Source organism: Solanum pennellii, chromosome 1, assembly GCF_001406875.1.
Source record: "Solanum pennellii chromosome 1, SPENNV200".
Classification (NCBI taxonomy): Eukaryota; Viridiplantae; Streptophyta; class Magnoliopsida; order Solanales; family Solanaceae; genus Solanum; species Solanum pennellii.
In genome coordinates, this window is record NC_028637.1 from 100,302,018 (window position 1) to 100,324,306 (window position 22,289).

Here is a 22,289-nt window from a genome sequence, read left to right on the forward strand (position 1 = left end):
GGCTCCGGTAGAGTTTAAACCTAAGAGTTCATGATTCTCAATTAAATTCACTGATTATCAGGTTACATCTTGGAGATAGCACGTAACACATCTTTCCTTACTTAATATTCTCTTTTTTCAACAATACTTATCCACTATTGACTTTACACACTCATTAAGAAACTATAAATAAAATGATAATTTTACTATATCACCCTTTGAATATACTAATAAATATAATGTCTTGAAAAATATAATAAAGAAATGACTATAATTATGATAAGGTAAATTAGGAACTAAGTGTGAAATTATCCATTAAATTTCATAAAATGGACAAACATTGTTGCACATCTCAAAATAGTATAGTGGACAGCTATTGTTGGACGCACAGAGTATTAGTCTCCATAACAATTTATGTGACACAGTTTGAATCAAGACCAGAAAAAATATAAATGAGATATTTAAAACTTGTACAATATTTGCGTTGACCCTAAACATGTTTGTCATAGCATTCGTGAAATTATAAAATCTTTTTATTATTGAATACAATATGAAATGCAAAGTTAGTCATTTTTTAAGAAGAATGTGTCAAATAAACTAGAACAAGTGGAGTATTGTATAGCTATCTGTTTGTCCTTTGGAACAAAAAGTGAACAAGTAAATCCAACTTTTTGTCAAATAATTTGAAGTTTTAGGTTTTTTTTAAAAAATAATTAAGCTAGTTGAGAACATATATTACAGAGAAAAAATAATTGGATAACAGAACTTTTTGTCCCTTCTTTTGTAGATTAAGAAATGATAGAAAACTTTTACATAGACACAAAAAAAAAAGTGTTAATGAATTGACTGCAAAAGAAGTAAGTCCTAAATTGTGTCAACAAGTATGACGGCTGTGATTTAAATTTAATATAGTAGTACTAATAGAGATCAGCACCTTATAATCTCTATACAATAATGCAGAATTAGAATCTAAACTGTTTCCTTTGAATCTTTTTATCACAACATAAATATCTAATTTATTTGTATGTGAGAGGATCACATGAGAAAGTGATGGACGATTTCTGTTTCGTTTTCTTACACATAATAAAAATAAATAAATTGTCACCTTCCTATGATGTATGGCAAGTCCAACCAATTTCGACCCTACCACATTTTTACATTGAAAAATTATGAACTTTTTAGCTTCAAAAAAACCTTAGTTTACCAAATGCAAAATACCCATAAATCTGTTCTACTAAATTGAATTTATGCAAATCAAGAAAGAAAAAGAAAAGAATATCTTGATTTTTGATTCTTGATTCTTGATTCTTGATTCTTGATTCTTGATTCTTGGTTGTGTAGTTATTAGTGACTAGAGAAGATAAAAGACAAAAACTTGAAAAAGTAAGCAAGAACATAAGTGTACTAATGAAAAATGATGTACTACTATTAATAGTATTGAGCAGGGAGAATTAATGGAGGGAGAGAGAAAATAAAGAAGGTCCAGTTACACCTACAACTGCTACAACTCAGGGGTTTCTTGGAGTAGCAATAAAGATTTATTTCTTTTTTTTTTCTCTTTGGTGCATTACATTTTTAATAACAGAGAAGGGGAAAAAAAAAAGAATGTTGGGTTGAAATTTTATATTTGCATAAAGGTTGATGATTTCTTTCATGATTTTTGATTCAAGAAAATGGGTCATTATGGTTTTAGGATTCTTTTACATTTTCTCTTTATCATCACTTTCATTCTTGTATCTTTCTGTTGTACACATATTTTGGTTAGGGATGTTTCATTGAATGCTGCAAAGTATTTTAATAGTATTCATGGTTTTAAAGAGTTACATTATATGGTTAGAAATGGGGATGGAAATGAAAGTCCAATTGGGAAGATGAAGATCTATGGAGGGAAGCAAATCTTGATTGTGGAAAAGTTTAGAACTTTGCTTGGACTGAGTAGGTTTAGTCCAAGAAATGGTGATTTTGCATATTTTGAAGTATCACCTTCACCTTCTCCATCACCATCAATTGCCCCTGAGGCACCAGCTCCTTCGCCGGTGCCGCGAGTTCATAGGCATCCTCATCCACATTCTCATCACTATCCCTTTATCCCAGCTGCACACAGGGTAAGGGAGAAAAGAAGAGGGAAGAGTACTAGAGTTTTAACAGCTGTTCTTGTTTCTGTTGGGATTTCAACTGCATTGTGTGCAATTGCCCTTTTTTGGGGCTGCAAAAAGTTCAAGAAACAAAGAAAGAAATCAACTAGATCAGTGTCACTGTTCAGCAGTGAAGCAGGAAGTGTATGTAGATCAAGGTATGGTAGCTCTCAGAATTCAGTGAAAAAGGTAACTTCTGATCCAGGCCCTGACCTTTTTTACCTTGATTCACTAGATGTTGCTCTCGAATCATCAGAATCGATTTGTCTAAATAAAAGTTCTGTAATTGAAAAGATTGACTCAAATGAAGACATAGCAAACAATACATTGAGTGAGAAAGATGAACAAGAACAGGTAATCAGTGTGCCAATGCCTGATGATGATAATTGTTCAGGTGTTGGAGAAATTGTCTGTGTTTATGAAAGTGCAGATTCAATGAAGAGTGATATTAATGATTGTAACTCAGCCAGTGGTGACAAAATAGTTCGTGAGGAAGTTCATTCATCAGATGATGAAGAATTATTCCATTCTTTATGTAATTCGCGTTCGTCTAGTATTAGACTATCCAATGTTTCAGCTGGTAGTCTTATAGAAACCTCAGAAATTATGCCTCAAGATGAATTAAAAACCTTAACTTGTTCTGTATCCTCCTCAACACACTTGTCTACTCCACCCCCACCGCCTCCACCTCCACCGCCTCCTTTGCCTACATTTCATACTCATTCTCCTTGTAGGCCTACAGTTTCTTCAGTGAAAATGAAGTCTAAAGTTTTGAGTCATGCTTCATTGCAAATTGAATCATCCTNTTTGCCTACATTTCGTACTCATTCTCCTTGTAGGCCTACGGTTTCTTCAGTGAAAATGAAGTCTAAAGTTTTGAGTCATGCTTCATTGCAAATTGAATCATCCTCTAGAAGTTCAGATAGTTCTTTGGAAAATGATTTGTTACAATCACCTCCAAATCAAGCTAAGCCTGCTGGAGGAATTCCACCCCCACCTTGTCCTCCACCTTTTGCAAGTGGAAGTGCTAGTCTTTCAAAAGGCCCGCCCCCTCCACCGTCTTTGCCTTTCCAACAATTGGCATTAGGCAAAGATGGAAGCCCACTCCCAAAATTGAAACCACTTCACTGGGACAAAGTAAGAGCTGCACCAGACCGATCAACTGTTTGGGACAAGCTCAGACCAAGCTCGTTCGAGTAAGTGTGTTTCCTTTTTCTCCTAAAGGTTAGATATTGTTATCCCTTAATTTTCGTTATCAATTCAGTCCATTTACAAATTGACGTTCGTGGAGCAGATTTGATGAGGAAATGATTGAGTCACTTTTCGGGTACAATCTACACAACTCTATGAAGATTGATGAAGGGAAAAGCAAAACTCCATCTCCAAGCAAGCATGTTCTTGAGCCTAAAAGACTACAAAACATAAGCATACTGTCAAAAGCTTTGGGTGTGACTGTAGAACAAGTTTGTGAAGCACTAATAAAAGGTAAGCAATTCTAACTTTCATCTCCCTTTGCACATTTGTGTCAACTTATCTGCACATTATTCTGCTTCCTCATGGAATTAATAAGATTAAGTGTTGTCATCTCTTACAACGTCTTCCTATTAGGAAACGGATTGTTTTTGCCACAACTGGAGGCTCTGGCTAAGATGGTACCTACTAAAGAAGAAGAGGACAAACTGTCAAGTTATAAAGGAGACATCAATGAACTAGGGTCAGCAGAGAAGTTTGTAATGGCAATGCTTAAGGTGCCATTTGCATTCTTGAGAATAGAAGCCATGCTTTATCGCGAGACATTTGATGACGAAGTTCATCTTCTCAAAAAATCTTTCTCAATGCTAGAGGTAACTAACCAAAAAAAAAGTAGCTTTTCTCACTTTTCCTCTGATAATAATGACTAAAGTTAACATTTTTACTCTCTCAGGAGGCCTGCAAGGAACTCAGATCAAGTCGACTATTCTTAAAATTGCTAGAAGCAGTGTTGAAAACTGGAAACAGGATGAACATTGGGACAATAAGAGGAGGAGCCAGAGCATTCAAACTTGATGCCTTACTTAAGCTATCCGACGTAAAAGGCACTGATGGAAAAACCACACTGCTTCATTTTGTCGTTCAAGAAATCATTCGATCAGAAGGCTTGAAAGTGTCACAAAGCATTATGGGAAAGATAGACGGTAGACGCAAGATTAAAACTATTGCAGACAGAGAGGAAGACTACAAAAGGATGGGTCTTGATCTTGTTTCTGGTCTAGGTACTGAGCTATGCAATGTCAAGAAAACAGCCACAATGGACTTGGATGTCATAGCAACCTCAGTCTCAGATCTATCTGAAGAAATGAACAAGATAAAAGCATTAGTAACAAATGACTTGTCTGAAGTTGAAAACAATGGTAACTTTGTGCACTCAATGACAACATTCTTGAATTATGCAGAAAGGAGCCTAAAGGAATTACAGGAAGACGAGAATCGAGTTCTTTTACGTGTTAAAGAAGTCACAGAATACTTCCATGGAAATGTAAGCAAAGATGAATCCAACCCTCTAAGGATTTTTGTCATTGTGAGAGATTTCTTGAACATGTTAGATCATGTATGCAAAGAGCTTAGAAGCTCAAAAACACCTAATAGTCCTAACCCTCTAGCCCCATTCAGATAGGATTGTGTGTTAATAGTTTTTGTATGTTTCTTCTTTTAACTATTGTGTAAGATTTTGTATCAAGAATTTAAAAGTTATTTGCCTCAATAACTTGTAGTCATAATGAATAACAGTGTACAATAAGATCATCAATCCATCCATCTTGTACAAGTTTTAAGCTAGCGTTCTGTTTGACNGTTGTGTAAGATTTTGTATCAAGAATTTAAAAGTTATTTGCCTCAATAACTTGTAGTCATAATGAATAAGAGTGTACAATAAGATCATCAATCCATCCATCTTGTACAAGTTTTAAGCTAGCGTTCTGTTTGACTATGAAATTTGATCAGATTTTGAAAATCAAAAATTTTCAACAAATCAGAAGGTACAAAATCAAGATTTGAGATTCCTGGAGGCCAATTGAAGCAGAGAGTAGACATCATCATTGAACCACTTTACCTTATTAAGGATTTCTGATTTCTGACGTACATTCATAGACTTAGTTGTCAATGCAGAATTTGTATTTACAAGAAGAATATTGACTACTTTTTTCAACATCAATAAAAATAGCTCAGCAGCTTCAACTGGATAAAGAAAAGATCACCATCTTTAGCTATATTTTAGAGACGTTTGGCCTTGGCTCTTTTTACATATTTTTTAGGGCTGATTTCAGAAAAATATGTTTGGTTTGAATCACGGTTGAAGTTGAATTATAAAATTTTCAAGAATTTGATAAATAATAAAAAGGTTTTCTTTACTTTTTTCCATTTAAACTACTCAGAAAAATTTAAAAACAACTCTAATTTGTAATTGTGATTAAACACAACTTTCAATTTTCAAATATCATTTCACTTAATAAATAAAAACTTTTTTTTTTCAAAAATCATGATAAAATATGACCAAACGCCTACTTAAACTATCTTTTTGTCAAAAGTAGTTATTTAATTTTCATGTTTGATCCATCTGCAAAATGAGCTTAGTATTTGGGTTGGTAGCTTGTGTGTTGGCAATATTTTTAAAATAAAAAGATATCCCAGGTGAAAAATGGTTCACAAATGTCCTTTTTAGAGATCTTTGATCGAAAAATATCATAAATTCTTATTTTTTACTTCAAAATATCACTCTTTTCCACCTTTCGTTTTAAAACTCTCCTCAAACCTTTTTGTTTTTTATAGTGTACACTAAAAAAATTGACTAAGAAACATATTTAACAGTTTTTGAGAATGAAGTACTGTAAAACCTTTATAAATTAATATAGGTGAGACCATGAAATTTCATTATTTTATAGAGATATTACTTAATTGATAAATTAATATTTATTAATTTATAGAATAGTTTGAGATTTGATGAAGGTTGATTTTTATTATCTCAAAATCATTATATCTTACTAATTTATATATCATATTTATCGATTTTACATAAAAAAAATATTATACATAAAGTACAACGAATACATCAAAATTATTGTATCTTATTAATTTCAACGTTGTGATGTTGTGATAATAAGAGATTTCAAGATGTATTATCGAACATAATTTATAGTATGATATTAGAAGGATATAGAGTGGAACAAAATGATCCAACAAAAATCAATGTTTTGGATGCTATTACTTATGCAATTCCTGTTTTGAACAACAAATGTTCAGCAAGAGATATTAGCAAATTGTTTTCGATACTGTAAAAATTATTTCTGGAGATGCAATCTCAGAGAATATGAATGAACCTACTTGTGAAAACGTCATTCATGAAGTTGAGGTCTTGATTACTGATTTCGGTTACCATAATAAAATGGATGTCAATAATATGTTGGATTATCCGAGTGAAAGTGATACTTGTTCAGAGGTCTAGAGTTCAGAAGAAATTGTGGATATCATCGAAAAAAAGCAATGTTGATGATGAAGTTGAAGATGACATTGTACCTTTGGAACTAGATACGAGTAAGAAAACACTTATCGTATCTAGAATTCTTCACAATTTTATGGTGCAATTCGAAAAGTCAACACCAGAGCTCTTGGATGCGATAAGAAAAGTTAGAGATGAGTTTCAACTATATTCTTAAAATTCATATCACAATATAATCATATTTCACTAAATTGTCTTAGATATATTTGTACTTTAAAAAATTATTAATTTATGATATTAATGGGACCATATATTTATATAAGTGTCTTCTACAAATATATTATCTTATTATCTTATCGAAATTAGTGATTTTTTTCATTGGCCCAAGTAAGACTGGAAAAAAAAGTTATTTTAGAGAAATTATTAATTTATTGAGAATTAATTTATAGAGATTATAAAAACATAATTTCTTCAAATTAATTATATGATTACAATTAAAAAAAAAAATTTATCCTAAATGGAATTGAGACGGATTTCTACCCTTTAACTGATAGAGGCTTTGTAAACCGAGATTGAGACTATATTATACGGAAAACAAAAGAAAAAAAAGAATTGGGATTTCATGTCTGTCTCATTAATTTAAAGAAAACAAAAAAAAGAAATGTTGGAATAATAATTTAAAGTTGCAGTAGAAATAGTAAGTTGTATTTTTTATATTTATTTAATTAAAACTAGTTCCCGAAAACGTGCGTTGCACGTTTATCCTAAAATACTTCATACAATGTTTGTAGTACAAATAATAAATTTAAACAATATATATATCAAGAATTAGCTATTATGCATGAAAAAATACTACTTTCAATCACATTTGTTACCGACCCAAAGGTATATATGCACATTTCACAAATTTCGTCAATAATTCATTTCCTCGTAAATTTAAAAAATAATGAAGTTACAGTGGTTCATCAACTTATAAGACACCATTAATTCTCTTCATCTTCATTTTTATTCTCTTCATGTTCATTTTGTTCTTTCTTTAATTTTTTTGTTAGTGAGTTGGATTCACTTGTACAAAATCACATCAACTTTTTGTCTTGTAGGATATTCCATTGATTGTCATGAATGCAGTGATAAAGCTAGAAGTCTTTCTTCTTGTCCTTGTGTAAAAGATTCTTTTTTTGGATAATCCAATTAAGTGTACCGTCTCAATTTCTATAAAATAATTTTTATTTAAAAATCAAACCAAAATTTTATTAAGAACATATCAACTTACACAAAAATAATTAATTGCATATAAGGAACAATGATTTATTACCTGAAAATTGATACCACTTGAAACAGTTCAATCTGTGTTGCTTCACTTACTGCATCATCACTATGAAATATTAGCGTCATTTCTTAATTGTATCTTCATAAAAAAAAGTCAAATTTAAAAAATTTATTAGTAGTTGAAATATTCAACAATTTAGATGAGTTCAAATAAAGATAAATAAAACATTGAGCATAACAAACTCATATAAAAAAAATAATAAAGATAACATGATTACATGAGAAAGTATAATATATAATATAGGAAAATGGAGAATCTGCTAATAGAAGATAAAAACGTTACAAATTAAGTGATCCAAGAAGTGACATTTTGATATCTTTAGACTAACTGGCTAACACTTTAATATGAGATTTTTTTTTTTTTTAAATAATAACAATGGTTTAAAGAGCATAATAAAAGTAGGTAACTTAAAAGGCTAAATCATTATTGCTTTATTTTTTAAATTATTAATTCCAATGCATGTATACTTTTTTATCTAGTAAAATTTTATCTAGAAATTAATTATGAATACTTTCACTCTTCCACCTTCCGAGGATATTAAATAGTTTTTAGTGCATTCAGCTTATCAATAATGAAGGACGATAAATTTGCACTTCAAAGCTGAATTTGGTTTTTATTATGTTATTAATTTCAGTAAGTATAATTTAATAATATCATATGAACTAATATTTAAAAATAATTAACTATTATAGGGATACAATGGTAATTCAACTTTGCATTTTGGAGCTTCACACTTATACCCATGAGTGTATTATTTCTTAAAAGATAATAAAATATATCTAATTGAGATTTCTTACTTTGTTTTACTACTAATTGTGATACTCCAATTTTCTGACCTTGCGTCTCATGTTAGTCTATGTTGACTCATTTATATATATATATATATATATATATATATATAAACCTAAAAAAATTTAACAAGTTAAGTTAGGCTTGCACAATGTTTAGTGTGTTTATTGTTTGTATTTTAAAGAATAAATATGTGCTATAGATGTAACAAATACTATGATATATTTATATTTAATATAATATTTATTACGATTATAATTATATTTAATTTTGTCTTTCACAAAATTATAATATTAGTATGCAATAAAATAATTATTGCTTTTGAAGGCCCTCAATATGATGATGGATTGCTAGAAATTTGATATTGAAGAATGATCTATATACATGTGCATATAAGAATAACCTCTTCTTTATCTATAGTAAATTTATAAGTGGTTAGATATTTAAAATGTGATTTCTCGTACTCAGATATAAGATAATTTCTCATTATTTTAAACTGTAACCCCCTTCTTCACTTTACAAAATTAAAAATCGTTAATGAGTGACACCCCTTCAATATTTATGATGTCATAATGATCCAACACTTGAAAGCGGTAAAAGTTATTTAAAACTCTCATCTCAGGTTGCAGATTTGTTAATTTGGAGAATCATAGTTAAAGTATGAATTTTTAGAAATTGTTAGATTAGTTTAATTTTTAATTATATTTCTATTTTATAAAGTTTGTATTGAACTACTAATAGATGTTAAAATTGAAACAGATTATCATGTTATGTTTTGTAAGAACTATATTTAATCAAATAAAATAATTAAAAAATTCTTTATAATGAGATTTAAGAATAATAGAAAATTTCAAATTGCGCTTGAAAAAAATAGTTCTTAATCATGAGTACGAGCTTATTATTTAAATCACAAAAGACGATTTTCTCATTGCCTATTTAATAATTGATTCCTCAAATAGAAACTAAAACACATTATACAATCTACAAGTAATAATTTTCTTTAAAATGAAAATTGTCAAACCAAAAATAATATAACATGCAACCAAAGCTAAACAAAATTAATTAGCATTGCATCAAACGGTTGGTTAGATGTGATTTATACTCCTAGCGATATATTATGTTAACTGTTGAGTATATATATTAGATCAAAACATCTTCAATTACAAACTTCGCTTGCAATTTCTTAATAATTTTCTTTTGATCTCATGACATGTTAAAAACAACAGAAAAAAATATGATATTTAATATGATAACAATGAATTTTTTTAAATAAGAGTAATTATACAAAAAAAAAAAATTCATCTAAAGCATGAATATAATACGGAAATTAAAATTGATTTCAACCTCCGGAAAGACTTGAACATCCCTTCTCTCGTTGTAAACTCCATTAGAAGATCTAACAATTTGTACACATTTCCTTTCTATAAACAACAAATGAAGATAAGGAAAATTAATAATCAGTGTTATGAACAGAAGCTAAAAGTGATTTAAATATATACTAAAGGATAAAAACAATAGAAATATAGACATTTTTTTTTAATTTCTTCCAAACTGTACCTAAATATCTTCAAAGTGTATAGATTGTTGTGTCAAATACCGCAATTTATAGGACATCATTGAGTAAAATCAAAAGTCTCATAATTATGCCATCAACTTCTTGAGAGTGTGGAAAGATTATGAAGGTGTGAATATTAATGAAGAGATAGTGGAGGTGTGGTATTAATACACATTATGACAAAATTACACCAAAAACCGATCAGATAGAGAAATGAAAAGTTTCTCTAATAAGTTTTTGTAATAACTTTATAATTAATTATTTTTACAACTATTCATTCTCCTATTTATTTTAACAATAAGTGAATCAACTTAATTAATAATTTAAGCATATTTAATATTTAATTAATTAATTATTTTATAATATTTTAATTTAGTATAAGGCTAAAATGGTAATTCAACTTTTAAGTTTTGAGCTTCATGCTTATAATAATATATGATATATGATATCCCCTTAGGATTTGTTATCCTAATTCATCATATAAAATAGATATTCTAATTCTAGTTCAATTTTGTTTTCATTATTATAAATAGAAATGTTGCTTACAGAAAGAGCTTTATAATTTTTTTTCTATATCATCGTTGGTGCTCAATAAATCAAGAACATTCGGGGAGTTTCAATAACCGAACGGATACCCACGTGTTTGATGGTAATTGGTTGATTGATGTGTAAAATATTATTGAAGCAAGAAACAGCTTGTTCTATTGGAGAGAACACTCTAGTTTTATGTCATCAAACTAAAAATTCACTCACAACTCTCATCTTTAAATAGCCCTCAATCATCATAACATCACAAGCATTCGATACAATTAATGAGAATGAGACGTCCAAAGAATTTCAAGAACTTAGCATTCTTGATTTTGCTTCTTTTTGCTACAGGTGATCATCTAATTATCTTTACAAGTTCTCTTGTTTTTGGTCCCCTTGCACTTCTTAATTCTAGTTATTTTAAACATGCGCAAGTTTGTTTTTAGAATATAGTTGAAATTATTAGGGTGGGTTCCATGAGGTGTTACAGCGGATGAACTAGTTTTTGAGGTTGAATTAGGTTCATACTGATGCTTTTTTCAATATATCTTCTCTGTTTTCACATCGTGGGCTATAGTAAAAATCGAAACTTTCCCATATAAAATCAGTGTTCTTTTCTTTTAAGTTATAGTCTTTTGTTGAAATTTTTGTTGGGTTCACCAATGATGGTTTTATTATGTACCAAGAGATCATAATTTTCCTGATATATTTATTTGTATTAGATTCTTGATATTTCGAATTGATGTTCTTGTTCTTCAAGATAAGTTGAATTTTACTACATATGACCTTGCTGAATGTTTCTTTTTTTGGGTAATGTTTGAGAAGAGTTTTGCTTAGGAGTAACAGTAGCTGCTGAGAAAAAACAGAAACAGAATCTTGGAACAGTGATTGGAATTGATCTAGGGACAACTTATTCTTGTGTGGGTGTATACAAAGGGGAGAATAATGTCGAGATTATAGCGAACGATCAAGGAAACAGAATCACCCCTTCATGGGTTGCATTTACTGATACAGAGAGGTTAATTGGAGAAGCTGCAAAGAATCAAGCAGCTCTTAATCCCGAACGTACTATATATGATGTTAAAAGGCTTATTGGAAGGAAGTAAGTTTCTCATCAGCTTAAAGAAAATCGTTTGAATGTGAAAGCAGCAATTGTTTTGGTGTTCTGCTTTGATTTATTCGGTGTTGTTTTGTTTTGGTAGGTTTGATGATCCAGAAGTTCAGAAAATTATCAAAATGTTGCCTTTTAATATTGTGAACAAAGCTGGCAAGCCTCATGTAGAAGTGAAGATTAAAGAGGGAGATGTTAAAGTTTTTAGCCCAGAGGAAATTAGTGCTATGATTTTGCAGAAAATGAAAGAAACAGCTGAGGCATATCTAGGGAAATCAATTAAGCACGCTGTCATCACCGTTCCAGGTATACTTAAAACGACATTAAAATGATATTGATAACATGTATTTCCACATAATTGCTATAACTTTGATTATGAAAAAGTTGTTCTCTTTTTTTTGTTGTTGATTGAGATATTTGGTTCCTATGTAGCTTACTTTAATGATGCACAAAGGCAAGCAACCAAGGATGCTGGTACCATAGCAGGGCTGAATGTAGTTAGGATAATAAACGAGCCGACTGCGGCTGCTATAGCCTATGGATTGGATAAGAAAGGGAAAGAACAGAACATTTTGGTGTATGATCTTGGTGGTGGCACATTTGATGTTAGCATACTTAGCATTGATAATGGTGTTTTTGAAGTCCTAGCAACAAATGGTAACACTCACTTAGGAGGAGAGGACTTTGATCATAAACTAATGGACTATTTTATCAAGTTGATCAAGAGGAAATATAGCAAGGATATTAGTAGTGACAAGAAGGCTCTTGGAAAGCTTAGAAGAGAATGTGAGAGAGCCAAGAGGGCCTTAAGTAACCAGCACCAAGTACGTATCGAGATCGAGTCTCTTTTCGATGGTGTTGACTTCTCCGAGCCATTAACAAGGGCGAGATTCGAGGAGTTGAACATGGATTTGTTCAAGAAGACAATGGGTCCAGTCAAGAAGGCATTAGAGGATGCAAACTTGAAGAAGACGGATATTGATGAACTCGTGCTTGTTGGTGGGAGTACTCGAATTCCAAAGGTGCAACAGCTCTTGAAGGATTTCTTTGATGGTAAAGAACCTAACAAGGGTGTTAATCCTGACGAAGCTGTAGCTTACGGAGCAGCAATACAAGGAGCAATCCTTGGTGGTGAAGGAGGGGAAGAGACCAAAGGTAATTAATTTATGTATTTTCCTCTGATATAACAGAAGCACTTTTTGTTATGTTTCTTTTTTAGTTTGCATAACATGGTTTTGACATTCCTTTTTTGTTCATCAGATCTTTTGTTGCTTGATGTGACTCCTCTAAGTCTGGGAATTGAGACAGTTGGTGGGGTTATGACAAAGTTGATTCCAAGAAACAGTAGGATACCTATCAAGAAAACCCAAGTTTTCACCACCTATCAAGACCAACAAACATCAGTAACAATAAAGGTAACATTGCTAGAATTTCAGCAATTGTTTGACATAAGACTGAAGTCATTGTTCTTACTTTGGAAATAAGAATTAACACAATCTTATGGATATCCTTTAGGTATATGAAGGTGAAAGGAGCTTAACGAAGGATTGTCGCGAACTTGGAAGCTTCGACTTGTCTGGCATACCACCTGCTCCAAGGTAAGTTTTGATGAATGAGAAGTAGCCAAACGGAAGGGGAAAAAACTTTAATATTATTTTCATGAGCTTTGGAACTTCTGACCCAAGAACATGATGTTAAAATCTTTTGTAGGGGAGTGCCACAAATTGAGGTGACTTTTCAGGTTGATGAGAATGGAATTCTACATGTAACAGCACAAGACAAAGCAGCTAAGAAGTCGAAATCTATTACCATCACTAGTGACAAGTCGCGTCTAAGCCAGGAAGAAATCGATAGAATGTTAAAAGAGGCAGAGGAGTTTGCAGAGGAAGACAGGAAGGTAAGGGAGAAGGTGGATGCTCAAAACAAGCTTGAAACATACATTTACAACATGAAGAACACAATCAATGACAAGCTCGCGGAGAAGATTGATTCTGATGACAGAGAGAAGATAGAGAGCGCTCTTAAGGAAGCTACGGAGTGGTTGGATGAAAATCAACACGCGGAGAAGGAAGACTATGATGAGAAGATGAAAGACTTGGAAGATGTATGCAATCCTGTAATAAAGAAGGTCTATGAGAAGAGTGGTGGAAGTACTGCAAATTCAGGAGATGAGGAGGAAGAGGCTTATGATGAATTATAGAGCGAACACACTAGTTTATTTTGTATTTTTACATTCATGAATAGCTTCTTTTTTTTTTTTCCTCATTGTAGAGTAAACTTGGCCATTTAATTTAAATCTTTATTAGTACTTTTTCGACCTGCATTATTAGTTCTTTTTTCACCTGCATTCTTTTCTTCCGTTTGTTTGAATCGAACTGGTTCTAACGCATAGCACAACTATTGCTCGAGTTAAATAGAAAACCAATTTGTTTACATAATAATAATCATATATAATAATACTAGCTAGCTAAAATGCTTAAAAGGAGACCTGAAAATTCATATAACCGGGTTTGACATATTGAGGTAAGCAATAGATCTTGCAACTCATTGACACACAGAAGTACCAATTGGCACTCGAAAATTACCAAATACCGAAACATCATAGAACTAGTAACTATTTGGCACTCGGGAAATACCAGATACGAAAAAATCTTTCTACCGTAAAGTCTGATGTTACAAAATATTAATGAACAAACTAATATCGAAAAGAATTGGAACCATATTTTTGCAACACGTTAATTCAACCCTTTAACAATTTAATAATGCCATGTCACTAGAGTAATGAAATAATAGCCAAAGAAAAAATGCATAGCCTATAACTCAGTAATGGTACAATTTCATCATATCATTCATAATTTAACAGATAGTAAGATTAGAAACATCAACAACATATAAAGTGCCTGATACTGTCACAACGGAATAACTTGAAAGTATATCTCAAAAGACAAACGAACAAGGAACAGAACAAAACTTAATATCTCTAAAGATAAACAAAGATAAAATTGCCCGGCTTGGAATATTAAGTTTTAACAAGAAAATGAAAGTCCAAGTGATTTCAACATCTGATTTCAAAACTGAAACAACCACTAAGTCTAAGATAGCACCAATCTAAGAGAAGTTTGAACTAGTAGGTGCACCGCCGCCAAAACCTCCAGATCCACGGCCGAATCCAGGTCTTCCACCAGAACCCTACAAGTGACATGATAGTTTAGAATTGGGTGAAATAACACAAGGTATGAGTTAAGATACTTTCTCATGCACCAAGGTATCCCCAACACAGATTATTCGCACACCAATGAAGTGAAGAAAAACAAACCTCAGGTATCAAGACAGTGATAATTCTTAAAACAACAAGGCATATTGAGAAGAAAAATGTAGCAGATTACTTAAGTTTAGACCAAATATACTTTTCTTAACAGGTAAAGCTGACTTGTGACAGCTAGGTTCTCCCACGGGACTACAAACCCCATTTATGGCAGTAGGTACGAGAACCCAAATCAACAATCAGCAACTCACTTCTCTGCTTTGCTGTATTTCACTGTCTAATATCTTTATAGACCTACTGTTGCTTGGTCTCTTCCAAAGTAGTGACTTTTTAGACAATCCAACAATGGTACAACAACATTTACGGAGTCCGAGCAACTAAGCTGTAGGCAACAATTAATCTGAAGCAAATAACATACCGACTGGTAGAATGAAGTGGAGCAATAGATGGACCAACGAATTAAAGTTGATCTTTGGATAAATTTAGATTAATCCAAGTTTTAGGTTTTATTTGGCAACTAAAATATCCACTAGATGCTGCAGTGGATGAATATGGTGACTCCATTTTATACTAGGGAAACAGTGAAAAACTCATTTGAATCTCAAAGGGGAACTTTGTTAGAATTTGGAAACTTGTTTGACAAATATATAGTAGCATCAAACATGTAGTTTCAACAAATACAGAGTAAATAGATAATACTTATTCAATCAATAGAAACATAGTCTATCTACTACAAATTGCAAGAAAACAATGCTCATAAATACAATTATTAGGCTAACTAAAGTAAAACAAATGCTTCAGGATTTAAAAGAAAAGAGCAATTACCCTGAAAGCAGGCTGGTAATCAGCTGGGGCGCCACCTTTCTCACCTCCAAACTCACCAGGTGGACCTCTAGGTCCAGCACGGTAACCATCTCTGTCACCATACCTTGGCCTATCACCCTCAAACCTTGGTGGTCCACTGAAAAACCAGATACATATCTATGATTGTTATTTTGAACGAGTACACAGCGAAAATCAATCAAACTCGCAAAAAACTCAATTTCAAAATAATCAATGAAACTGAAAAAGGTAATTACCGTGGACGATCGCCTGGAGGGCCACCCATGGGACGACCAAGGGGTTTGGCAGATTTCTTCAGTGTAGCCGGGACAATTTCAGATGGAAGGTTAAGGTAAGTCCTGAGGAACTCAATGCCATCATTTGTAAGGTACCAGTAGTAGTGCATCCAAGCGAATGTCTCGCGAACATACTCCTTAGATTTGAAGCTCTGCATCAGTTTGATAACCTGTAGATTTGGCACATCGATTAACGGATGCTTGGCCAAGTTGTAATCCTTCTTCGCATAGCACACTCCCTCTACAACAACACCAAAAAATCACATCAGAATGAAACTTATAAATTGACGTACAGATCAAAGCAAAGATACTGACCTTGGAAGAGGTATTTGGAGATCTCTCTACGGTTCTTCTCTGAGATAATCTGAAAAAAAAATTGACAAGTTCGAATTAGAAACTTCGATAGAAAACGGAAGGCCTCCACAGACACAGATAGAGGAAGAGAAATTACCATGGCTGCTGGAAGAAGATTGGGGAAGTTGTGAGAGAAATCACACAGTTGCCTCCAGCGATTTCAGCAGCAAAGTTTTCTGTCCTTGAACCCTAGATTGCGAGATTTTATATGATAGGTCTGGGATTTTCATGGGCTTTTCTTAGTTCAAGTTGAAGCCCTAAACGGCCCATAAAAGAATGTGGATTATGTTGGCCCATGATCCTTGAATACATAAACAGATGAGATAAATTAGTTATGCAATCAGGGATTAGTTGTAAAAAAATATATATTTCTTATGTATATTATTAGTTAGGTAAAGTTAAGTTATATCATTTTCTATTTTTTGGTATAAAATAATACATATTTTCTCTCAGCCTCTCATAATTTATAGGGAATACTGTGCAACAAAAAGAAAAATTATACTATTTAATTACTCATCATAGCTTTAGTTTGTTATAATTAGCATTCATGACTAACATTATACATTAATTATGTGGGTTGACTTCAAATTTGTATAACTAGTCATGTTTGTATTATGAATAATTCGCCAGAATATACAAATACACATGTATAATGTACGATTATTTAACCTATATACATATACAGTTTACCTCTCTCCCACTCTATGCCCTCTCTCGCTCGCCTCTCTCCTCCCTCTCCCAATCTCGCTTGCCCTATATACAAATGTATATGAATAATATACAATTATATACATATACAATTCACCTCTCTCCCACTCTTATCGTGTCTCTCGCCTCTCTCCTCCCTCTTCCAGTCTCGCTCATCTCTCAATCTCTCTTGCCATATGTACAAATACATATGTATAATATACAATTATCTATCCAATATACATATAGAATTCACCTTTCTCCCACTATTTTCCCCCTCTCTCGCCTCTCTCTCTCTCCCAGTCTCGCTCATCTCTCTCCGCCATATAACATGTAGCTACAAATTGTAATTATCAAACTATAGTTATGAAAAGTAATTAATTATTTTTAAGTGGCTATATGTGAAAGTTTCCCTAATTTATATGAGTATTAATTATGTTAGGTTTATAAATCACAAATCAAACACCTAATTACTTTTTGTATAAATTACATAAATCTAATAGTTTTGATATGAAATTATAATTTATCCCTAACATGTTTTTAATTACATTAATTTCTTGAAAATTAAAAAAAATACAATAATTGAAGCTCGGATACATTAATATGTAGCTCAGATTCATTAAAAACTAGCTCGGATACATAAAATGTAGCTCAGACACACATTAAATACTGACTCAGATACATCAATATGTAGCTCGGATACATTAAAAACTACCTCAAATACATAATATGTAGCTCGAATATATTAAATAACGATTTTGATACATCAATATGCAGCTCAAATATATTGCATGAATAAGGGATTTGGAGACTTTTAAAAATAGTAAGGGATAATGAAAATAAGTGAAACAAAAGACGTGTATTTCTATAATTTGTCTTTACTTTTATACCTTTGATAAATTACTTCTTAGCCGACTATAAAATATGTCATTATTGTTTATGCATAATTTGAAATCAGCTGCAAAACAATTCATACGAGCATGTCTGGATGTTCGTTACACTATGTTTCACAATTTATGACATTGTATTATACTATATTGTTTTGATAAATATAAATTTTGATATATTATATCTCACCGTTTATAGTAAGAGGAAAATAATTTTTCATTAAACATGCGTGATAATTTTTAATTGAAAAAAAAATGCAACACGTCAACAATTTGAAGATTAAATTTATAACGTTACAACAAAAAATATAGAATAATATATATATATATATATATATTTAAAAAATACATGTAAGGAATAAAAGCACGATCACAAATATTAAGAGAAATTAAGGAAAATAAAGTAACAATGTGATCATATTGAGGGATCGTTTGGAATAATTATTTCAAAGCGATTTATAAATTAAAAGTATCCAACACAAAATAATAGTTTTATAATTAATTACTAATAGACTTAATAATATGATATTCATTAAGTGTCATTTTATATCTCTTGATTTGATTAGATACAAAGTTTAAAAAATAAAAATGAAATATAAATATTTATATCTTAAACTAAACCTATATGAAATGTACTTAAATGTGTTTTGAATCCTATTATATTGAGCATCATGACATGGGAATCACTGAAATGGAAAAAGTTTATATTACATATAAAGAGTAATGTTCTCTTGATATACTTACTAAAAGAAATAGATTGATTAGCTGATTTTTTAAATTAGTGAAATTGAAATTCTCTTGAAAAAGACACCTTAATAAAACTACATATAAAATTTAAGGAAGGCCATGATGATTTAGGAGTCAAAATTCATATATAAAATCAATATAGTTAAACATATATATGAGAATGTATATCAATTTTTTAGTCAGTGAAATTGAAATTCTCTTGAAAAAGACACCGTAATGAAACTACATATAAAATTTAAGGAAGGCTATGATGGTTTTGGAGTCGAAATTCATTTATAAAATCAACATGGTTAAACATATATATGACAATGTATATCATGCGTGTATATTATGTGTATTCTGTCTCACAATACATTATACAATTTCTTGTTATGTGATATACAAAAGATATGTGAATATACAGAGGAAGATGTATACATATATCCAAAGGGTAATATATGGATACAACGGAAACATACATTACACGTCAACTCAATTATTTGATGCATAAACTTGAAAATTCAACTAGACAATAACTCTTCAAATAAGCTCAAAAATTCAGCATAAGCTTCACTCATGTGTTCTCAACAAGATATTTCAACACCCACCTTCAAATTAGAATTAACAGATTTTGTTCAATTGTTAATTTTTGAGAGTATCAACATTAAGGATGGACTTTAAGGTATATTTTTCAAATTTAATAATTTAAATTTATATTTTATGGTGTTTTGATGAATGAAGATAAATATGCAATAATTCCATATAAATGTTGACATAATAAGGAATGATAAAAAAAGATGGTTAATTGGTGACTTCATATATATAATTTGAAAAAGGCTAAATGGCCAAAAAAATTTTAAAATTATAAGATTTTTTTTTAATTTAAAATAAACTGATTTTTTTTCTATTTGTTAATCAAAAGATATTAAAATTTAAAAAATGAAAATGTTTCAAAATGTAAAATAACATAGAAAATCTGGCCAAAATTTCTGGCTCTTTTTTTCCATATCAATTAAAGTAAAATAACATAGAAAATCTGGTCAAAATATCTGGCCCTTTTTTTCCATATTAATTTAAGTGGAAGACACAAATCTGCTTTGCATTTTTATTTGTGAAATTCGAGATTGAAGCTTGGGGCATTCCTATTTGATTATTTTAAGTAAATTACTAACGGGCTGTTTGGTTACTGGTTAGAGTTATGCAGGTATTAGCTATGCAGGGTTTAGTTATGCAGGTATTAGTTATGCAAGGTTTAGTTATGTATGGTTTAGTTATGCAGGTATTAGCTATGCAGAGTTTAGTTATGCAAGTTTAGTTATGTTGGTTTAATTATGTGCGTATTAGCTATGTGGATATTAGTTATGTAGATATTATTTAGTTACGTAGAGATTACAATACATGAATTATTAACTATTGAATATTAAACTTGTTATAAATTATTAATATATATTATTTAGGGAAAATGCACAATTACCCCCTCAATCTAAGCCCGAAATCCCAGAGACACACTTATATTATACTAATGTCCTATTACCCCCTTGAACTTATTTTAGAAGTAATTTTCTACCTCTTTTCAGCCTACTTGACATTATCTTTAAAAAAAAAGTCAACCAACAATGGGCCCACAAAATAGTGTCACGTAGGCCGAAAAGGGGTAGAAAATTATTAATAAAATAAGTTCAGGGGGGTAATAGGACCTTAATATAGTATAAGTGTATCTCTGAGATTTCGGGTATAGGTTGAGGAGGTACTTGTGCATTTACAAAATAATAATACATGCTAATAAAATGTGAAATATATTGAATAATATATAATGCTAATACTGTGATTAGCATATGTACCCTTAAAAAATATACAATCAATTTCTGATATTAAAAAATATTTAAATTTGCATAAATCAATCAAAATGGTAAGTATATAAAAAGAAATGAAAATAATCTATATATAATAAGAAATAAAAACAACACATGTTGATAAGAAACAATAAAGTTTTCAATTAAAAAAATATAATAAATTAAAAGAAATAAAAATGATCTAAATATAAAAAAGTAATAAAAACAACAAAATCTATATATAGAAAAATAATAAAGTTTCCAATTAAAAATAATAAAATAAATTAATAGGATAAATATGTATTTTACCATTTTAATACATGTATAACTAATACCCACGTAACTTATTTCACCTTCTACCATGCATAACTTTATACATAGATTCCTCATAAGTTGTGTTGGTATTAATTATGTAAGACTATAAAAATGCAACCAAACATAGTATAAACTATGTTGACTTTTATACCTAATACAAAATTTCTACCAAATATAGTAAAGCTTATGCAACTTTTTATACATGAATAAGATGTCTCTTATAGAGTAACCAAAATGTTTTTGTGTTTAAATTTCATCTTGTATTTAATATTCATATGAAAGTTTAACTAAAATTAAATTCCTATAAAAAATTATATTTAAATTAAAACGCTCTAATAAAAAATTATAGTTAAATTAAAACGCTCTAATTAGAAAAAAAGAGGTGTATCTCTAGTTTAATAATTATTTTAAATTTTCTTTTCGTTGATGGTCAAAATTGATAATGTTAATGTTTTGCACCATTCAAACGATATTGTCATCACTATTAATCCTCTTTAATGAATTAGGATCACATGAATAACATTTCTACTAATGGAAAGGGTGAAATCGAAATGCAAATCAAACTGCACAAATTAAATGTAAGCTAAAATTATTAGTTTTCTTGTTAAAGTTTAGTAAGAAATTAATTATAAATATTATAATAATATATTTAATATAATTTTATAAGTATATTTTTGGAAAAAAACAATAGACAAACAATCTGAATTTTATTTTATAAAATATAAAACTTTTGCTTCCAATATATTTTAGATTCAAGTAAAATATTATACTCAAATACTCAATAAATACGCTTTCATACCGTAATAACTTCTTTAGTGAAATTTTAAATTTCACTCAAATACTCAAACACTTCATATATTTCTTCCCCCATTTTATCATCGTGATTTCATATAAAGGGACCAATTATTTTAATATTTAGCTCGATTTCTATATTTCTTCCTCCATTTTATCATCATGATTTCATATAAAGGGATCAATTATTTTAATATTTAGCTCGATTTCTAGAAGATGATGAAAAGGGCAAATAATAAATTAAAGTAAATACTACGTACTTCACAAATGACTTAGCCAACAAGTAGTCAGCAAAGTCAACAACCTTCACACAATAGAGCAAAATTAGCACAAAATTACGGAATAAAACAAAGTCGGTTTCTCATTGGCCACGCGGTTAAGTTACCTTGCCCGTCCACTCTCCTTGACCTGCGTG

At 30.6% G+C, this 22,289-nt stretch overlaps 3 protein-coding genes across 3 annotated transcripts; 2 read left to right on the forward strand and 1 right to left on the reverse strand.

Annotated features, from left to right (window-relative positions):
- Positions 1 to 1,137: 1,137 nt before the first annotated feature.
- LOC107010218 (formin-like protein 11) lies at positions 1,138 to 4,907 on the forward strand. The gene is made up of 5 exons (XM_027917319.1): positions 1,138 to 2,824; positions 2,930 to 3,310; positions 3,409 to 3,599; positions 3,723 to 3,958; positions 4,039 to 4,907. The coding sequence occupies exons 1-5, from the start codon at positions 1,653 to 1,655 to the stop codon at positions 4,765 to 4,767; spliced, it is 2,709 nt and encodes a 902-aa protein (XP_027773120.1). The 5' UTR covers positions 1,138 to 1,652; the 3' UTR covers positions 4,768 to 4,907.
- A 6,051-nt stretch (positions 4,908 to 10,958) lies between these two features.
- On the forward strand, positions 10,959 to 14,221 carry LOC107015454 (mediator of RNA polymerase II transcription subunit 37a). Its single transcript, XM_015215725.1, has 7 exons — positions 10,959 to 11,138; positions 11,613 to 11,889; positions 11,990 to 12,204; positions 12,331 to 13,053; positions 13,159 to 13,313; positions 13,414 to 13,496; positions 13,609 to 14,221. The coding sequence occupies exons 1-7, from the start codon at positions 11,072 to 11,074 to the stop codon at positions 14,096 to 14,098; spliced, it is 2,010 nt and encodes a 669-aa protein (XP_015071211.1). The 5' UTR covers positions 10,959 to 11,071; the 3' UTR covers positions 14,099 to 14,221.
- A 504-nt stretch (positions 14,222 to 14,725) lies between these two features.
- LOC107008029 (40S ribosomal protein S10-1-like) lies at positions 14,726 to 16,881 on the reverse strand. The gene is made up of 5 exons (XM_015206916.2): positions 16,733 to 16,881; positions 16,597 to 16,645; positions 16,243 to 16,522; positions 15,989 to 16,124; positions 14,726 to 15,087 (listed from the first exon to the last, which is right to left on the reverse strand). The coding sequence occupies exons 1-5, from the start codon at positions 16,733 to 16,735 to the stop codon at positions 15,007 to 15,009; spliced, it is 549 nt and encodes a 182-aa protein (XP_015062402.1). The 5' UTR covers positions 16,736 to 16,881; the 3' UTR covers positions 14,726 to 15,006.
- Between the last annotated feature and the right edge of the window lie 5,408 nt (positions 16,882 to 22,289).

What these genes read in the sequence shown, in the direction of transcription:
- LOC107010218 (XM_027917319.1), top strand. Translation starts at nt 1,653, where the DNA reads ATGGGTCATTATGGTTTTAGGATTCTTTTACATTTTCTCTTTATCATC. An exon ending in CTCAGACCAAGCTCGTTCGA is followed by an intron (nt 3,311 to 3,408) that starts GTAAGTGTGTTT and finishes TTCGTGGAGCAG; the next exon opens with ATTTGATGAGGAAATGATTG. An exon ending in AATCTTTCTCAATGCTAGAG is followed by an intron (nt 3,959 to 4,038) that starts GTAACTAACCAA and finishes TTACTCTCTCAG; the next exon opens with GAGGCCTGCAAGGAACTCAG.
- LOC107015454 (XM_015215725.1), top strand. Translation starts at nt 11,072, where the DNA reads ATGAGAATGAGACGTCCAAAGAATTTCAAGAACTTAGCATTCTTGATT. An exon ending in TTTGCTTCTTTTTGCTACAG is followed by an intron (nt 11,139 to 11,612) that starts GTGATCATCTAA and finishes ATGTTTGAGAAG; the next exon opens with AGTTTTGCTTAGGAGTAACA. An exon ending in AGGAGGGGAAGAGACCAAAG is followed by an intron (nt 13,054 to 13,158) that starts GTAATTAATTTA and finishes TTTGTTCATCAG; the next exon opens with ATCTTTTGTTGCTTGATGTG.
- LOC107008029 (XM_015206916.2), bottom strand. An exon ending in CTCCAAATACCTCTTCCAAG is followed by an intron (nt 16,523 to 16,596) that starts GTCAGTATCTTT and finishes GTGTTGTTGTAG; the next exon opens with AGGGAGTGTGCTATGCGAAG. An exon ending in ATTACCAGCCTGCTTTCAGG is followed by an intron (nt 15,088 to 15,988) that starts GTAATTGCTCTT and finishes TGTCACTTGTAG; the next exon opens with GGTTCTGGTGGAAGACCTGG.